This window comes from Mobula hypostoma, chromosome 1, assembly GCF_963921235.1.
Source record: "Mobula hypostoma chromosome 1, sMobHyp1.1, whole genome shotgun sequence".
Lineage (NCBI taxonomy): Eukaryota > Metazoa > Chordata > Chondrichthyes > Myliobatiformes > Myliobatidae > Mobula > Mobula hypostoma.
Window position 1 is genome coordinate 186787210 of NC_086097.1, and position 17474 is coordinate 186804683.

Sequence of the window (17474 nt, forward strand, 5' to 3'; positions counted from 1 at the left end):
CAGCACAATAGGTCCACAGCAGATGCCATTTCATTGGTTCTTCGTTCAACCCTGGAAATCTGGACAGCAAAGATGCATGTATCAGGATGTTCTTTATCAACTACAGCTTGGCATTCAATACTATCACCATCTCAAAACTAATCAATAAGCTTCCAGACTTTGGCCTCAATACCCCCTTGTGCAATTAGATGCTTGATTTCCTCATATGCAGACCCCAGTCAGTTAAGATTGGCAACAACATCTCCACAATCCATCAGCACAGGTGCACCACAAACCTATGTGCTTTGACCCTGCTTTATTCAATTTAAACTTATGGCTGTGTAGCTGAGAACAGCTACAATACCATATTTAAGTTTGCTGATGACACCCCTGTTGTTGGCTGGGTCAAAGCTGGAAACAGGGAGATTGAAAATCTGGTTGTGTGGTACCACGACACCAACTTCTCATTCAATGTCAGCAAAACCAAGGAGCTGATCATTTACTTCTGGAGGATGAAACCAGAGCTCCATGAGCTAGCCCTCATTAAGAGAATCAGAGTTGGAGAGGGTCAGTAACTTTAAGTTCCTCAGTTTTATCATTTTAGAGGACTTGTCCTGGGCCCTGCATGTGTGCAATTATAAAGAAAGCATGACAGCGCTTCTATTTCCTTGGAAGTTTGCAAAGATTTGGCATGACATCTAAAACTTTGACAGACTTCTATAGATGTGTGGTGGAGATTATATTGACTGGTTGCATCACGGCCTGGTATGGACCCTTAAACAGAAAATCCAATAAAAAGTAATGGACCCAGTCCATCATGGGTAAATCCCTCCCCACTATTGAGCACATTACACAGAGTGTTGTCGCAGGAGAGCAGCATCCATCGTCAGGGACCCCCACCATCCAGGTCATGCTCTCTGCTGCCTGCTGATGTCATGAAGAAGATACAGGAACCTCAGGACCCACACAACAGGTTCAGGATGGCAGTGATTACCTCTCAGCCATCAGGCTTTTGAAACAGTGGAGTTAACTTCACTTCATTTTCCCTCCCCATCACTGAACTGTTCCCACAATATATGGACTCAGTTTCAGGGACTCTTCATCTCAGGTTTTCAATGTTTATTTATTGTTACTATCCTTTTGTTTCTTTTCTATTTGCACAGTTTAATATATATATTTACTTATTAATCGATTGATATACAGCACAGAAAAGGCCCTTAAGTCTCTGAGCTGCACCATTCAGCAACCCCCAATTTACCCCTAGCCTAGTCATGGGACAATTTACAATAACCAATTTTCTCTGGTCTCTCTGGCTATCCATCCAATAGGATGATGATGGTTCCTTTCAGTCAGTTAGTATGGTGGTACCCCACACCTCAGAAAGGAACAGCGTGTGCGTGAGTGGATTTTAGAGGAGTAGAGGGTTGCACAGGTCTATACCCACCCTCTTGACATCCCCTCCCAGATCCAGCGGCATGGTGGGGGAGGTTCTGTTGCAGTGAATGGCCAGACCAAGCTTCGATGCAAGGGATGCCCTTTCCGCGCTTCAAGGCACGTGTTTGCTAGATGGCCGTTGACCTACGAGAGGGTTCATCCGCCCTTTGACAGGTCTTGTTTTTCATCCTGCAGGGTGTCTAGCCATTCTCCTCACCAGGCAAGCCTGGTGGGGGAGCCGGTTTAGTTGCCAACCACCCAACCATGCGACAGGTAGTACTGGGTTACATGGTACCAGTAGCACTCAGACGAGTGACCTAACCAATTAAGCTACTAACCAATGCATCTTTTCGCTGAGGAAGGAAACTGGAGCACCTGGAGGAAATCCATGTGGTCATGGGGAGAACATACATACTCTTTACAGGCAGCAGCCCTGATACTGTAAAGCATCATGCTAGCCACGATGCTACTGGGCTGCCCATTGGTTGTTGTCTGCATATGGGTGGGTCTTCCATTGATTCTATTATGGTTCTTGGATTAACGGACTATGCCCACAAGAAACTGAATCTGAGGGTTGTATATGGTGACGAATAGTACTGTGCAAAAGTCTTAGGCACATATACATAGCTCAAGTACCTAAGACTTCTGCTCAGAGCTGTATTTGTCATTATGGAGCAAAGAGTGAATTTGTAAATCTGGGTGGAGCAAAAGATGTTGGGGGTGGTGAGGGTGGAGCGCTGTGGGAGGGGTATTGGACAGGAGGCAGAGAAGGAGTGCCAGGGTGGGGGTGGCCCAGGTGCAGATACACCAAGCCCTGAGACACCAGGCAAGGTCATTTGATTCCCAGTTGTTGGTTTATTAATCATTACAGAATATCTCTCTGGTGCTGCCTGCTTCCTCCCTTCTGCTTTCCCCCTTTTCCCAATCATGATTCTCCTCTCCTAGCCCCTTTCCCATGCTAAGTCCAGGATAGAGACTCATATAAGAATCATGTTTATCACCTCTCACATATGTCATGAAATTTGTTTTTGTGGCAACCGTACAGTGCAATACATAAAATTGCTATAGTACTGTGGAAAAATCTTGAGTACCCCAGCTATATATGTTTGCGGAGACTTCTGCACAGTACTATATATATACTTTGATAATAATTTATTTGAACTGTGCTATGCCCTTCCTTTTTCTTAACCAGGGCTTCAATATCTCTCAACCTGTTCAAAGTGTAGGAGAATCTTACTCAACCATCAGTTATGAAATATTGATTTATTGATTGTTCAAATAAAATTACAAAGGTTAAAAGTGCTGCTTTGGTAGCATTTTGCTAACACCATTTTTCATTCTGATAGGTTTTGTATCCTGGTGCAAAGGCACTTCCGAAAATTATTGGAGGCACAGATCTGAAGGCTTATCAAACCAAAAAGAATTCAGAAATGGAAGAGTGGTTAAGACAAGAAGTGGAGGTATGAAGTTAGTTAGGTATCGAAACATAAGTTTTCTACTTCTGTAATAATTACCTACTTTTATACCTACCTAATAATTGGATGGTTCTAGTTTAAGCATATGGAAGAATTAGAGCTCTTGAACCAGAGACATATAACATGCTGGCTGAAGATATTAAGCTATTGCATTGTATTTCTTTAATTTCATAAATCTCCAAAGTAAAATATTTAAAATTATTTCATTTAGGAACAGAGCCAGAAAGCGAAGGAAGAGAACCTTGCAGATGACTTGTTCAGGTAGGGAGAAAACAATTTTGTATTTTAGACATGATGGAAAGAAAATGGTAAAAAAATATTTGCATAATTACTGGAATTTATCCAAGAAGTTTGAACTACTATTCACTAAATTAAAAAGGAAGCTGGCCACAATGAAAAAGCAAATTACTCATGCTGGAAATCTGAAATAATTCAGAAAATGCTAGAATTACTCAGCATCAGGCTTAGTTTGTTGAGAGGTAATGCTGTGGGTTTCTGACCTTTATCAGAGCATAGAACTGTACAGCACAGGAACAAACCCTTTGACTCACAATGTTGTGCTGAACAAATTAAGTTAGTAATCAAATGGCCAACTAAACTAATCCCTCTGACTACAATATCTATATCCTTCCATCTCCCTCACATTCGTGTGTCTGTTTAGACATCTCTGAAATGTGCTTGATGTATCTGCCTGTACCACGACCCTAAACAGCGTATTTCAAGCATTCGTCTGTGTTAAAAGAGAACTTGTCCCTCACATCTCCTTTGAAATCTCCCCCTCTCACCTTAAATGCATGCCCTCTGGTCTTAGACATTTCAACCCTGGGAAAAGGATACTGCCTATCTACTCTATATATGCTCTCATAATCTCTTATCAAATCTTATAAATCTCCCCTCAGCCTTTAGTGCTCCAGAGAAAATAACCCAAGTTTATCTGACCTCTCGTTACAGCACATGCCCTCTAATACAAGCAGCATTCTGGTAGACCACTTCTGTACCCTCTTCAAAGCCTCAACGTCGTTCCTATAATAGAGTGACCAGAACAGTATGCAATACTCCAGATGTGGCCTAAGTAGAGTTTTATAAAGCTGCAATATTACTTACTGACTTTTGAACTCAATGCCTCAACCAAATAATTCAAGCATATTATATGTCTTCTTAACCACCCTATCAACTTTTGTAGCCTCTTTCAAGGAGTTATGAACTTGAACTGAGATCCCTCTGCTCAGCATTATTGTTAAGGTACTTGCCCTTAACAATGTACTGTGTCTTTCTGTTTGATGTACCAAGAAGCAGTAGTTCAATTCCGACCAGGTTAATCTCCATTTGCCATTTCTCTACCCATACTTCCAATTGATCTATATCTTGTTGTGTTCTTTGACAGTCTTCTATGTTATTCACAATCTTCATATCATCTGCAAAATTACTGAATCAGCTATTTACATTTTCATCATACATCGCAAACAGCAAAGGTCCCAGTACAGATCCCTGTGGAACATAAGTAGTCACAGACCACTAGCTAGAATAAGTCCCTTCGACCACTGTGCTCTGGACCACTATGGACAAGCTGGTTCTGAATTCAAGCAGCCAATTCACCGTTGATCCCATGCGTCTTAATTGTCTGGATAAGCCTCGCGTGTCCAACATCTTTTATTTCCAACATATGCTAGTTATCAGAACTAGCACATGTTGGAAATAAAAAATGTTTTATATTTCAGAGGAACAGAGTGCAGATTACAAGGGGCTGTCTGTGATTAGCTGGACACCAATAGGAATGAATGACTCAAGGTATGGTAGTGTCAGTTGAGGTTGGGTAGTGAAGGCTTGTTAATCACAGCTGAGCTCTCTATAAGAAATATAAATAAGAACAGATGAGAGAGGGAAAAGTGATAGAACTATGGGATATGAAACACTAAAAATCTGAATTAAAATCAAATTTTGGAAACATCCAGCTGGTCAGGCAGCATATGTGGAAAGAGAAGAAAATGTTCACTTGAAGTTCCTTTGTTAGAACTGGAAGAGTGAGAAAACGAAGTAATTTCATGTTGCGGAGAATATGGAAGTGTGATGAACAGGATCAGAGTTTATCTCTGAAAGATTGCCGTGGAAATAAATAAATGTGAAGTTACCTGAATAAACTAAACTATCTGAACTTCTTGCATTCTCTATTGAGTCTGGAAGTTTGCAGTGTGCCTAGATGGAAGATACAGTGCTGTTTCTTAGGTTTGTGTTGGACTTTGTTAGAACAATACAGGAGGCAATGACAGGCCAGAGTGGAAGGGAGATGAAGATTTAAAATGACTGACAACAATAAGCTCAAATATGCTCCTGCAGACTGAGTGTTGGCACTGTGCAAAGCATTATTTATATCGTGTAGTTCACTAGATCAGGAAAAGAATTTGTTGACTATTGGACCTCTGAATAGGGGTTCAGGAAGAAGTGAAAAAATATGTGTTGTATGGAAAAGGGTATCCAGTCATTAATGAATAACATGAAACAATTTTACTATTATTATTACTAGCCTGAAAAATGCTTTAAAAATGTATGGGTGAACTTTTGTAAGTCTTTTTTCTGGAAGTTAGATCATTCACATCCCAAGGAGCTCCTATAATAAAGTATAAATGAATTGAAATCAATTTTGATAGTTCTGTATTTTCTTAATAATTTTTATTTTTTTTAACTGGCACGGAAGTTTTTTTCTTTGTGGTCACATTTTGTCAACCTTCTTTATTTTATTCCATAGCTTCTTGTAGCTGTTCCATATTGTTGACTTGACACTCATGCATTTGTCTAAAAATGTCCTTGTTTGTGATTTTGTTCACATTGTTACATAGCACAATAACCAGATCATACTTGTAGCTTTTCATATTTGTATATCATGCCTAAAATGTTAGATCCTCCCCACCACCACTGTAATCTACATCTGTTACATTTTGTCTTTTGAACTGCATTCAGTAACCCCTCCTACTTCCTAATATTTTTGTTTTGAAAAATATTTAAGGGAGATCCTAACCTATAGCCAAATCTTGACAGTGCACTTCTTCATGAGCTACGGGCTAAGTTAGTTTTGTTTCCCTAATCATCCATTTTTCTGATCTGGGAGTCACAGGAAAAACTGCCTTTTATACCCCATCCCTAGATGTTTCTAGGGATGGGGTATACGTGATCCTTTTGGAATTACTGCAGTACTGATGGGTGGGAAATTCCACGATTTAAACCCACTAGTGAAGGAGAACTGATACGTTGTCTGAATAGTAAATTCAGATTTATTTATCATATTGAAAAATACAGTGCATTGTTTGTAGTAGGAAGGGGAACCTGAAAGTAATGGTGTTCCCTTACACTTACTGCCGCTTTCCTTGGTAGTAAAGGATGTGGGTGTAGGAGTAGCTTGACTGTGGTGCATTTTGTAATTGATGCACACTGCAGCCTTTGTGCGCAAAATTAATGTTCAGGGTAATGGATGAAGTACCAGTCAAGTGAGGGTGCAAAAGTACCAAATCAAGCGGGGTGACTTGTCCTGCTTGGTATTGAACTCCTTAAGGCGGTGTATTTCATCACAATCCTAATTTGTGCCTAATGAATGATGGAGAGGCCCTAGGTTTGTCAAGAAATGTGTGACTTGCACAAGATACCCAGATCCCTGCTGTTTTTGACATAGAGTTTGTAGCTTGTCCAATTAAATTTCTGCTCAGTGGTGAGCCCCAAGATGTTAATGTTGGAAGATCTGGTAATATTAATACATTGAAGGATTGGTGGTTGCATTCTTTTGTTGGAGGTGATCATAATGTGGCATTTTCATATAATATTTGCCACTGATTTACCCAAGCTTAAGGGTTGTTTAATCCTGCTGCAAGCAGGTATAGAATGCTTCATTTACTGAGGAATTGCAAATGGAGTACTTCTGATATTATAATGGAAGGAAGGCCATTCGTAAACCAGTTAAAGGCGGGTATGATTGACTCCTACAAGCATCTTCCTTTGAAAATTGGCTTGAACCATTGAAATGTTTTCCTTTTGATGCCCATCAACTTCAGTTTTAACAGGACTTTTTGATGCAAACTTGCCCAAATGTTACCTTGATGCTGAAGGATCACCCTCAGCTCACCTTTGGAAATCTGTTCCTAGGTGCATTTTTGGATCGTAAGTCTTTGATGAGCAGGTGATTAATGAGTAAATGTCTCTTGATCATCACTTTGTTGATTTTGAAAGCTGACTACTCAATTGGTTTTCCAAATTGCCTCAGTAGCCTGGCAACTATATTGGAACAGCTTGGCCAGAAGTGTAGCTGGTTCTTAAACACAGAGCATTAGTCATACAGTTGGGATGTTCTTTGGTTCCATCCTTTGCTGTATTCAGTGCTCTCAGCCATTTCCTAATATCAGTTGGAATGAATCAATTAACTGGCAACAGTGGTGGGATTTCTGGGTAAAGCTGAGGTCGCTTCAGGCTGAGCATGGTCTTCAGCAATTGTGTGCTGGGCCCCCAGTGTTGTTAAGATTAAAGATATTCTTGTAGCTTTCTCTTTCATTTGGCTGTTTAGTTGTTCACTTAACTACTATGCTAGGACTACAGAGTTATATGTAAGTTGATATATGTGATATGTAAGTTGTGCAATTGTTCAGGTCTAATGATTGTAAACACAAGAAAGTCTCCAGATGCTGGAAATCCAAAGCAACCCATACAAAATCTGGAGAAACTTAGAAGGCCAGGCAGTATCTGTGGAAAAGAGTAAACAATCGATGTTTCGGGCCTAGGCCATTCTTCAAGACTGTGAAGGAAGGGGGGAGATGCCTGAATAAAAAGGTGAGAGAAGCTAGCTGCAAAGGGATAGGTGAAGCCAGGTAGTTGTGAAGGTCAAAGGCTGGAGAAGATACGTGGCTGTGGTAGCGGGTCTGGATTAGCACATGGTTGAAGAGTCAGAGGGCAGCAGAGATCACAGGGAGCAGTGAGAGGGGGTTTCACTGAACTCCCATCGAAGGGAAGATTTAAACTTCAGGGTGGGCATACCTTGACGTAACTTTGCAATGGAGTAGTAAATCACAAATACAAGGAAGTCTGCAGATGGCATGATGCTTTTGCTATTCATCATGGCAGCTGTGTCATTCTGGATGTAGTCAGTTCAGTTAGTAATGGTGACTGAAGTTCCCTACCCACAGTATGTTGATATCCTATTACTTTCAATGATTCTTCTAGGTCCACAGACCCCTCGGTTAATGGTAGGGGGCCGTGGCATAAAAAAAGGTGGAGAAACCCTTTTCTGGGTGCTGTTTGACAATGAAGGATGATTTGATGAATATGAGTTCAACCATGTCTGGCTGTTAAGTTTTGTGGCAGTTCCCTCAACTGAAACACTGTTCCTGAAATGGTTTTGTTGAGGAGTTTACAAGGTCAACAGGGCTGGAAGTGTCCTTACTGTGTCTTGTTGCCTAGGTTGCCTATTTTACCTCTTGACAACTACTGCAAGTCTTTAACTTTTTTGTGATGTGACGTAATACAGTGGTCCCCAACCTCCGGGCCATGGACCGATACATTGCCACGAAGAATGCAGGGGTGCAGTGGTGGCTGGAACGCACCCAGCACATCTTTAAGAAAAAGCCGAAATAAACAAGCTAATTAATTAGGTGCTGCCCGGCACGTAAATGTCGGCCCAGATCAGAGGCGACGCAATCAGCAATCGCCTCTGATCTGGGCTGACATTTACGTGCCGGGTGGCACCTAATCAATTAGCTTGTTTATTTCGGCTTTTTTCTTAAAGATGTGCTGGGTGCGTTCGGCCACCGCTGCACCCCTGTATGCTTCGCAGATTGGTATCGGTCTGCGGCCTGGAGGTTGGGGACCACTGGTGTAATATGTCTGATTTCCCCATTCAAGCTGGGAGAGCAAGTATCTCTGTTTTTCAGGGATTTCCTGTTGGTTAATAGATTATTTTATGTAATTTCGTTCTAACTTCTGGGTGCCACAGAGGAGTTTGGTTCAAGTATTTCAGCTGTGATGGTGGCCATATGTGAAGCAAATGTGGTGTGGCTGCTAGTAGAAACTTGAACTGTACAGCATAGGAACAGATCCTTCAGCCCGCAATGTCTTTGCTGACCATGATGCCAAATGAAGCTAATTGCCTGCACGTAAGCGTATCTCTCCATTCCCTTCATGTTCCTATATGTATCAAAATGCCTCAAAAATGCCACCATATCATGCTTCCCCAATTAGGCAGTGCATTCCATGCACCTATCACTCTCAATATAAAAACAAACTTGTCCTGTATATCAAAGTTGCTGGTGAACACAGCAGGCCAGGCAGCATCTATAGGAAGAGGTGCAGTCGACGTTTCAGGCCGAGACCCTTCGTCAGTCTCGGCCTGAAACGTCGACTGCACCTCTTCCTATAGATGCTGCCTGGCCTGCTGTGTTCACCAGCAACTTTGATGTATGTTGCTTGAATTTCCAGCATCTGCAGAATTCCTGTTGCTTGTCCTGTATATCTCCCTTAACATTTTTCCTCTCATGAACCTATGCTTTCTAGTATTTGCCAATTCTACTATGGGAAAGAGACTCTGACCATCTCCCCTTAGCCTCCAATACTTGAGGGAAAACAATCCAAGTCTATTAAACTTCCCCTTATAGCTAATACTCAAATCAGGACAGCATCTTTGTGAACCTCCTTTATACCCTCTCTAAAGCCTCCATAATATTCCTGTAATGGGTTGATGAGAATTAAACAATACAGTGGATTCCGATTAATTGGGACTCATCGGGTCCAATACATTTTGGCCCAATTAAGCGGCTGCCCCAATGAGCTGAAGTTTCATGGGAATAGTTAACAGGATTAACAAAGGCAAGCTACTGTTTAACTGAATAAGACATTTTGCATTTAAATGAAATAAAGAGCAAATTAAAACACTACCAATACTACTACAGTCTTATAAAACCGTTTTAGTTCCTAATAGTTCTTGATGGAAGAATTCATCGCTGCCAAGTTCTTTTGATTGTCTAAAGGACAAAATTGGTCAAAATAATGATTTATGCATGAAGCTGAAAGAGATGGGGAGGTCTTAAATGGATATTTTTGCATCTGTATTTACTCAGGAGACAGACACAGACACTATAGAAGTGAGCAAAGCAACAGCAAGGTCATAGACCCTATACAGATTACAGAGGAGGAGATGTTTGCTGTCTTGAGGCAAATTAGGGTGGATAAATATCCCAGGGCCTGACACTGTGGAAGGCTAGTGCAGAAATTGCAGGGACCCTTTCAGAGATATTTAAAACATCCTTAGCTACGGGTGAGGTGCTGGAAGATTCAAGAATAGTGAATGTTCTTCCATTATTTAAGAAAGGGTCTAAGAATAATCCAGGATATTATAGACCAGTGAGCCTGACATCAGTAGTGGGAATGTTATTGGAAGGTATTCTAAGGGACTGGATATATAATTATATGGATTGACAGGGACTGATTAGGGAGTTTGTTGAGGACATTACCAGGAAAGTTGATGAAGGCAAGGCAGTGAATGCTGTCGACATGGACTTTCGCAAAGCTTTTGACCAGGTCCAGCATGGGAGGTTGGTCAAGAAGGTAGTTGCCTGGCATTCAAGATGAAGTAGTAAACTGGATTAGACATTGGCTTCGCAGGAGAAGCCAGAGAATGGTAGTGGATGGTTGCCTCTCTGACTATAGTCCTGTGATTAATGGTGTGCTGCAGGAATCAGTGAGGTCCATTGTTGTTTGTCATCTATAGTATATCAGTGATCTGGATGATAACGTGGTAAACTGGATCAGCATTTGCGGATGACACCAAAAATGGAGGAGTAGAGAGCAGTGAGGAAGACGATCAAAGCTTGCCACAGGTTCTGGACCAGCTGGAAAAACGGGCTGAAAAAATGGCAGATGGAATTTAATGCAGGCATGTGTGAGATGTTGCACTTCGGGCAGAACAACTACAGTAGGTCTTACACACTGAGTGGTAGGACACAGAGAAGTGCAGTCGAGCAAAGGGATCTGGGAGTACAGATCCATAATTCCTTAAAAGTGGTGTCACAGCAGATAAGGTCATAAAGAAAGCTTTTGGTACATAGGTCTTGGTAGATCGAAATATTGAGTACTGGAGTTGGAATGTTATATTGAATTTGTAGAAGACATTGATGAGGCCCAATTTGGGATGTTGTGTGCCATATTGATCACCTACCTACAGGAAAGATGTAAATAAGATTGAAAGAGTGCAGAGAAAATTTACTAGATCTTAGTGCCTAAGTTCTAGGGGAAGGTTGAATAGATTGGGACTTTATTTCCTAGAATGTAGAAGAATATAGGGAGATTTGATAGATGTATACAAAGTTATGAAGTGTATTGATGGGTAAATGTAGGCAGGCTTTTTCCACTGAGGTTGGGTGAAGCTACAACTGCAGGTCATGGGTTAACAAATCTCAGCATTGTATATGGTAACGTATAAGTACTTTGATAATAAATTTACTTTGAAACTTGAAAGGTGAAATGTTTAAAGGGAACATGAGGGAGAACTTCTTCACAGAGGGTAGTGAGAGTGTGGAATGAGCTGCTGGCAGAAGTGGTGGATGCGGGCTCGATTTAACATTTAAGAGAAATTTGGATAGATACATCGATGGGAGGGGTATGGAGGACTATGGTCCAGGTGCATTTTGATCGGACTAAGTGTCAATGGTTTGGCACAGACGAGTTGGGCTGAAGGGCCTGTTCCTGTACTGTAATGTTCTTTGAGTCTTTGTAAATGAACAAAATCGGCACAGTCAACTAGTGCAGATAATGGACTACCTTCATTGCCTTCTTGCATAAAGTCAAAGTAAAAAAACTAGTTAAATTATTGCTTTTTGAATCTGCATACGTCAGCCCAAATGGATAACTTACCACAAGCACATGCAACTAACACTATTGAAAAACTGTTCGCTGTAAGTTTGGTGTAGAGTCTAATGCCACACAAGTGCACACAGGAGACACTAGGTAGAAACTGTTCAGCAAAAGTCTTCTGTCCACATTAAGCAGCATAGTGTTCCAAATAAACAAAGGGAATTCCGGCTATTTTCTCAATTAGTTTTAGTTTCTTTAAGTGTTGACCCAAATAAGCAGCTGCCCTGTTTCCACTGTACTCCAAAAATGGCCTAAGCAAAGTTTATATAGCTGCATCATGACTTCCTGACTCCTATACTCAGTGCCACAAACAATGAAGTTAGTTGTGTTTACCTCTTTATTACTATATTTATTTACATTGCCATTTTTATGGTTTTCGGACAAAATTCCTCTGAACATCAATACTTTTAATTGCTCTGCCATTTACTATGTACATTCCCCTTGTATTTGACCTCACATTTGTCTGGATCAAGCAATCTGTCATTTCTCCACCCATATCTGCAACTGGTCTATATCGTTTGGAAGTCGTCTACACAAGTATCCCAACATTGGTATTGTCTGCAAATGTATTAAATTCCTAAACAGGAAACCCAGAGGTTTTAGTATAATTATATTTGAAGATTTCAGTAAGTTATAGATGTTTGTCCTATGTTTTTGAATGGTGTACCAGTTAATCCATTTCCACATTTTGTTTTGGAGTTTGTAATACCCTAGAATGGTAATGGTATAATAGATTGTGAATCTAGTAATTGACAACTTTGAGCTATTGCTGGAGTATTTAAGGAAAATGAATGTTTCAAATTTCCCACTTTTTTTCTTTCTTTCTTTTTAAATCTTTTTATTGAGTAAGTATACAAAAAAGGTAAGCCATATAAACATTAATACAATGTTAAAGTATAATAAAATTCCAAAAGATAACAATACCAAAAAGAAAATACTACAAACAATGTAATTTAAGCATAAGAAACCAAGATAACATAATAGTATACTAGATTTTATATATATCAATGGAAAAAAAAAGAAAAAAAAACCCCCAAAAAAAACCCACCGTGCAACTAACTAAAAGCAAAGCAAAGCAATGGGCTAACTTGAAACCAAACAGAGTTAAACTTAAAATCACGTCCTCAATCCCGACCTCCATTAAAACAGTGAAGAAAAAACAAGAAGGGTAAATATTACATTAAATGAAAATATCGAATAAAAGGTCCCCAAATCTGTTCAAATTTAAATGAAGAATCATAAAGGTTACTTCTAATTTTCTCCAGATTCAAACATAAAATCGTCTGAGAAAACCAAAAAAAGGTAGTTGGAGCATTAAGCTCTTTCCAATGTTGTAAAATACATCTTTTCGCCATTAAAGTAAGAAATGCAATCATTCTACGGGCTGAAGGGGAAAGATTACTAGAAATTTTAGGTAGTCCAAAGATAGCAGTAATAGGGTGAGGAGAGATATCTATATTTAATACCTTAGAAATAATATTGAAAATATCTCTCCAAAAAGTTTCCAAAGTAGGGCAAGACCAAAACATATGAGTTAAAGAGGCTATCTGCCCCGAACATCTATCACAGAAAGGATTAATATGCGAGTAAAAACGCGCTAACTTATCTTTGGACATATGTGCTCTATGAACCACTTTAAATTGAATTAGGGAATGTTTAGCACAAATAGAGGAAGTATTAACTAATTGTAAAATCTGCCCCCAATCATCCACAGAAATGGTAAGCCCCAATTCCTGTTCCCAATCTACCCTAATCTTATCAAATGGAGCTTTCCTAAGTTTCATAATAATATTATAAATCATAGCCGATGCACCTTTCTGACATGGATTAAGGTTAATTATCGAATCTAAAATATATATAGGAGGAAGCATTGGAAAGGAAGAAAGTATAGTACTTAGGAAATTTCTAACTTGTAAATATCTAAAAAAATGTATTCTTGATAAGTTATATTTATTAGATAATTGTTCAAAAGACATAAGGGAACCATCTAAAAATAAATCCAAAAACCGTAAAATACCCTTAGTCTTCCAAGTTTGAAAAGCGCGATCCGTAAAAGAGGGAGGAAAAAATATGTTACCTAAAATAGGAATCGCTAACCCGAATTGATTAAGATCAAAAAATTTTCTGAATTGAAACCAAATGCGCAAAGCATATTTAACTATCGGGTTAGAGACCTGCTTAAGACGTTTCGAATCAAAAGGAAGAGAGGAACCTAAAATAGAACCAAGTGTATAACCCTGAACAGATTGTAATTCCAATGCTACCCATTTAGGAATAGATAGTATGTCCCGGTCAAGTAACCAAAATTTCATATGTCGAATATTAATAGCCCAATAATAAAATCTAAAGTTAGGTAATGCTAAACCTCCATCTCTCTTAGCTTTCTGTAAATGTATTTTACCCAGTCTCGGATTCTTATTCTGCCAAATAAATGAAGAAATTTTAGAGTCAACTTTATCAAAAAAAGATTTAGGAACGAAAATTGGTAATGCCTGAAACACATATAAAAATTTTGGCAAAAAAAACATCTTAACTGCATTAATACGACCAATCAAAGTTAAATATAAGGGAAACCATTTAGATGAAAGTTGAGTAATATGGTCTATTAATGGTAAAAAGTTAGTCTTAAATAAATCTTTATGTTTACAAGTAATTTTAATCCCAAGATATGAAAAGTAATTATTAATCAATTTAAATGGAAATTTATAATATAAGGGAAGATGTTTATTAATCGGAAAAAGTTCACTCTTACTAAGATTTAATTTATAACCTGAGAAAAGACCAAATTGTGCTAATAACTCTAAAACAGCAGGAATGGATCTCTCAGGATTAGAAATATATAAAAGTAAATCATCAGCATAGAGTGATAATTTATGGGACTTTAATCCCCGAGTTATCCCAGTAATATTTGAAGATTCTCGAATAGCAATTGCAAGAGGTTCTAATGCAATATCAAATAATAGGGGACTAAGAGGACAGCCTTGTCGAGTACCACGAAAGAGAGGAAAAAAAGGTGAGTTTAAGGAGTTAGTACGAACCGAGGCTACAGGGGAGTGATATAACAGTTTAATCCAGGATATAAATTTCAAGCTAAAATTAAACATTTCAAGCACCTTAAATAAATAAGGCCATTCTACTCTATCAAAAGCTTTCTCGGCATCTAAAGAAATAACACACTCAGGAACATTTTGTGAGGGAGTATAAACGATATTTAACAATGTACGAATATTATAAAAAGAGTAACGACCTTTAATAAAACCCGTTTGGTCTTCCGAAATAATAGAAGGAAGTACTTTTTCTAGTCTATTTGCTAATAACTTAGAAAAAACTTTAGAATCAACATTTAATAAAGATATTGGTCTATAAGATGCACATTGAGCAGGGTCTTTATCCTTCTTTAGTATTAAAGAAATTGATGCTCTATTAAAAGATTCCGGAAGTTTACCAAGTTTCAAAGAAGCCTCAAAAACCTTATAGAGCCAAGGAATCAATAAAGAAGCAAAACATTTATAAAATTCAACGGTAAACCCATCAGGGCCAGGAGCTTTCCCCAGATTCATAGAAAAAATAACATTCTTAATCTCATCCATTGTAATGGAAGTATCTAATAAAGAAGACATATCCTGTGAAATCTGAGGGAAGTCTAACTTATCTAAAAAATCATTCATATATTTAGAATCTCGAGGAGACTCTGATTGATATAAAGAAGAATAAAAATCACAAAAGGTTTGATTAATCCCCACATGATCCAATATCAATCGATCATTTTGGTTATAAATCTGATTGATTTGAGATTTAACATAATTAGATTTCAATTGATTAGCCAGCAGCTTGCCAATTTTATCACTGTGAACATAAAAATCACTTCTTGTTTTCTTTAATTGGTTTACAATCGAGGACGAGAGTAGTAAACTGTGTTCCATTTGAAGTTCAGTTCTTTGTTTGTATAGCTCCTCAGAAGGAGCCATAACATATTTCTTATCAATTTCTTTAATCTTGTCCACAATTACCATCTCCTCCTGCTTCTGTTTCTTCCTCAAAGCAACGGAATACGAAATAATCTGACCCCGAATATAGGCTTTAAAAGTGTCCCAAAGAGTGTTAACCGAAATATCTTCTGTATGGTTAATTGTAAAAAAAAGCTCAATCTGTTCATTCATAAAATTAACAAAGTCCGAGTCCTGAAGCAACAGCGAATTAAAACGCCATTGTCTATTGTTTGGTATATTGGCCATAATTTTAATAGAAAGCTTAAGTGGAGCATGATCCGAAATGGTTATAGAATCATAATCACATTTAATCACTGAAGGAATGAGACGAGAATCAATGAAAAAATAATCAATTCTTGAATAGGAATGATGAACATGTGAAAAGAAGGAAAAATCTTTTTCCTGAGGATGCAGAAAACGCCAAATGTCCGTCGACCCAGAATCAGAAAGGAAAAAATTAATCAAATTTGCAGATTTATTAGGTAAAGTCCGTAAAGGAGCCGAACGGTCCAAAGCTGGAGATAAACAGGTATTAAGATCTCCGCCCCAAATCAATGAAAACTCGTTCAAATTCGGAAACTGATCAAACAATGATTTATAAAATTCCGGACAATCCATATTAGGAGCATAAACATTAACCAAAACTACTTTTTTATTAAATAGTAAACCACTAACCAATAAAAATCTACCATTCGGATCAGAGATAATATCCTGTTGTATAAAAGTAACTGAGGAGTCTATAAAAATAGAGACGCCTCGAATCTTAGCATTGGAGTTCGAATGAAATTGTTGTCCCTTCCAGAATTTGAAAAAACGTAGTCTGTCCCCCCTCCGTACATGGGTCTCTTGTAAAAATAAAATTTGTGCTTTAAGTCTCCGGAACACTTTAAAAACTTTTTTCCTTTTAATAGGATGATTAAGACCATTAGTATTCCAGGAGACAAAATTAATAATAGACTCCATAAATCCTAAAGTCAACCCATAACAAGGAGGATTGACAATAGGCGCGACCCACAAACCCGGAGAGGAAACAGAACATACAAAAGATACCGGGGAAAAGGACGCAACCAATACTTCAATAATGTATATAGCCCAAAGAGAAACAAACTAAAACGTGAAGCCCCTCCCACCGCCCCCCACCCCAAGACCCCAAGGCGAAATCTAAAGCAGACCCGCCAGAAAGAAGCAAGCGCTAAAACTACCCCCATGACTTCCGGTATACGCTCCCTAAAAAAAAAAGGTATAAATATGAAAAGGATCAGCTAATTGTAAAACAGTAAAAAAATAAGTAAAAAAAAGTTAGCTCAATTAAAATACACACAGAACAGAACAAAAGCCGGAAAGTATATATTAAAAAAAAACCACAATAAACCTCAAACTCATGAATAGACACAGCAACAAAAAAAATAGGATTATTAACATAAAATGATTATAAAAAGCAAAACAGAATAAAATTTAAAAAAAACTACAAAATTTAAGGCCGCACAGGAAATACGTAAGATGACAAAAGGGAAGTAACCACCCAGAATCCCCTGGGAAAAGAAAGAAATGACGCAGTTAAAAAGAAAGTTTAGCAGCCATATTAAGAAATCGAAAGTAAACTTTTCTGCCCAAATAGGGCACAGAAAAGTTAAAACCAACCAATTCACAGCCTCCGATCAACGGAGAAAATTAAAAAAAGGCAATTAAGATGTTGAAGATGAAAGTTGATCCAGATAAC

At 38.5% G+C, this 17474-nt stretch overlaps 1 protein-coding gene across 2 annotated transcripts in view; it reads left to right on the forward strand.

Annotated features, from left to right (window-relative positions):
- nbn (nibrin) overlaps positions 1–17474 on the forward strand; it is a 100094-nt gene that overhangs the window by 60920 nt on the left and 21700 nt on the right. For both annotated transcript variants that reach the window (XR_010019636.1, XM_063061536.1), the window contains exons 13-14: positions 2760–2873; positions 3100–3149. Coding sequence is in view for 1 of the 2 variants with exons in the window: in XM_063061536.1 (XP_062917606.1) it covers positions 2760–2873; positions 3100–3149 (164 nt within the window). In the remaining variant the exon portion in view is untranslated. The remainder of the gene's footprint in view (positions 1–2759; positions 2874–3099; positions 3150–17474) is intronic.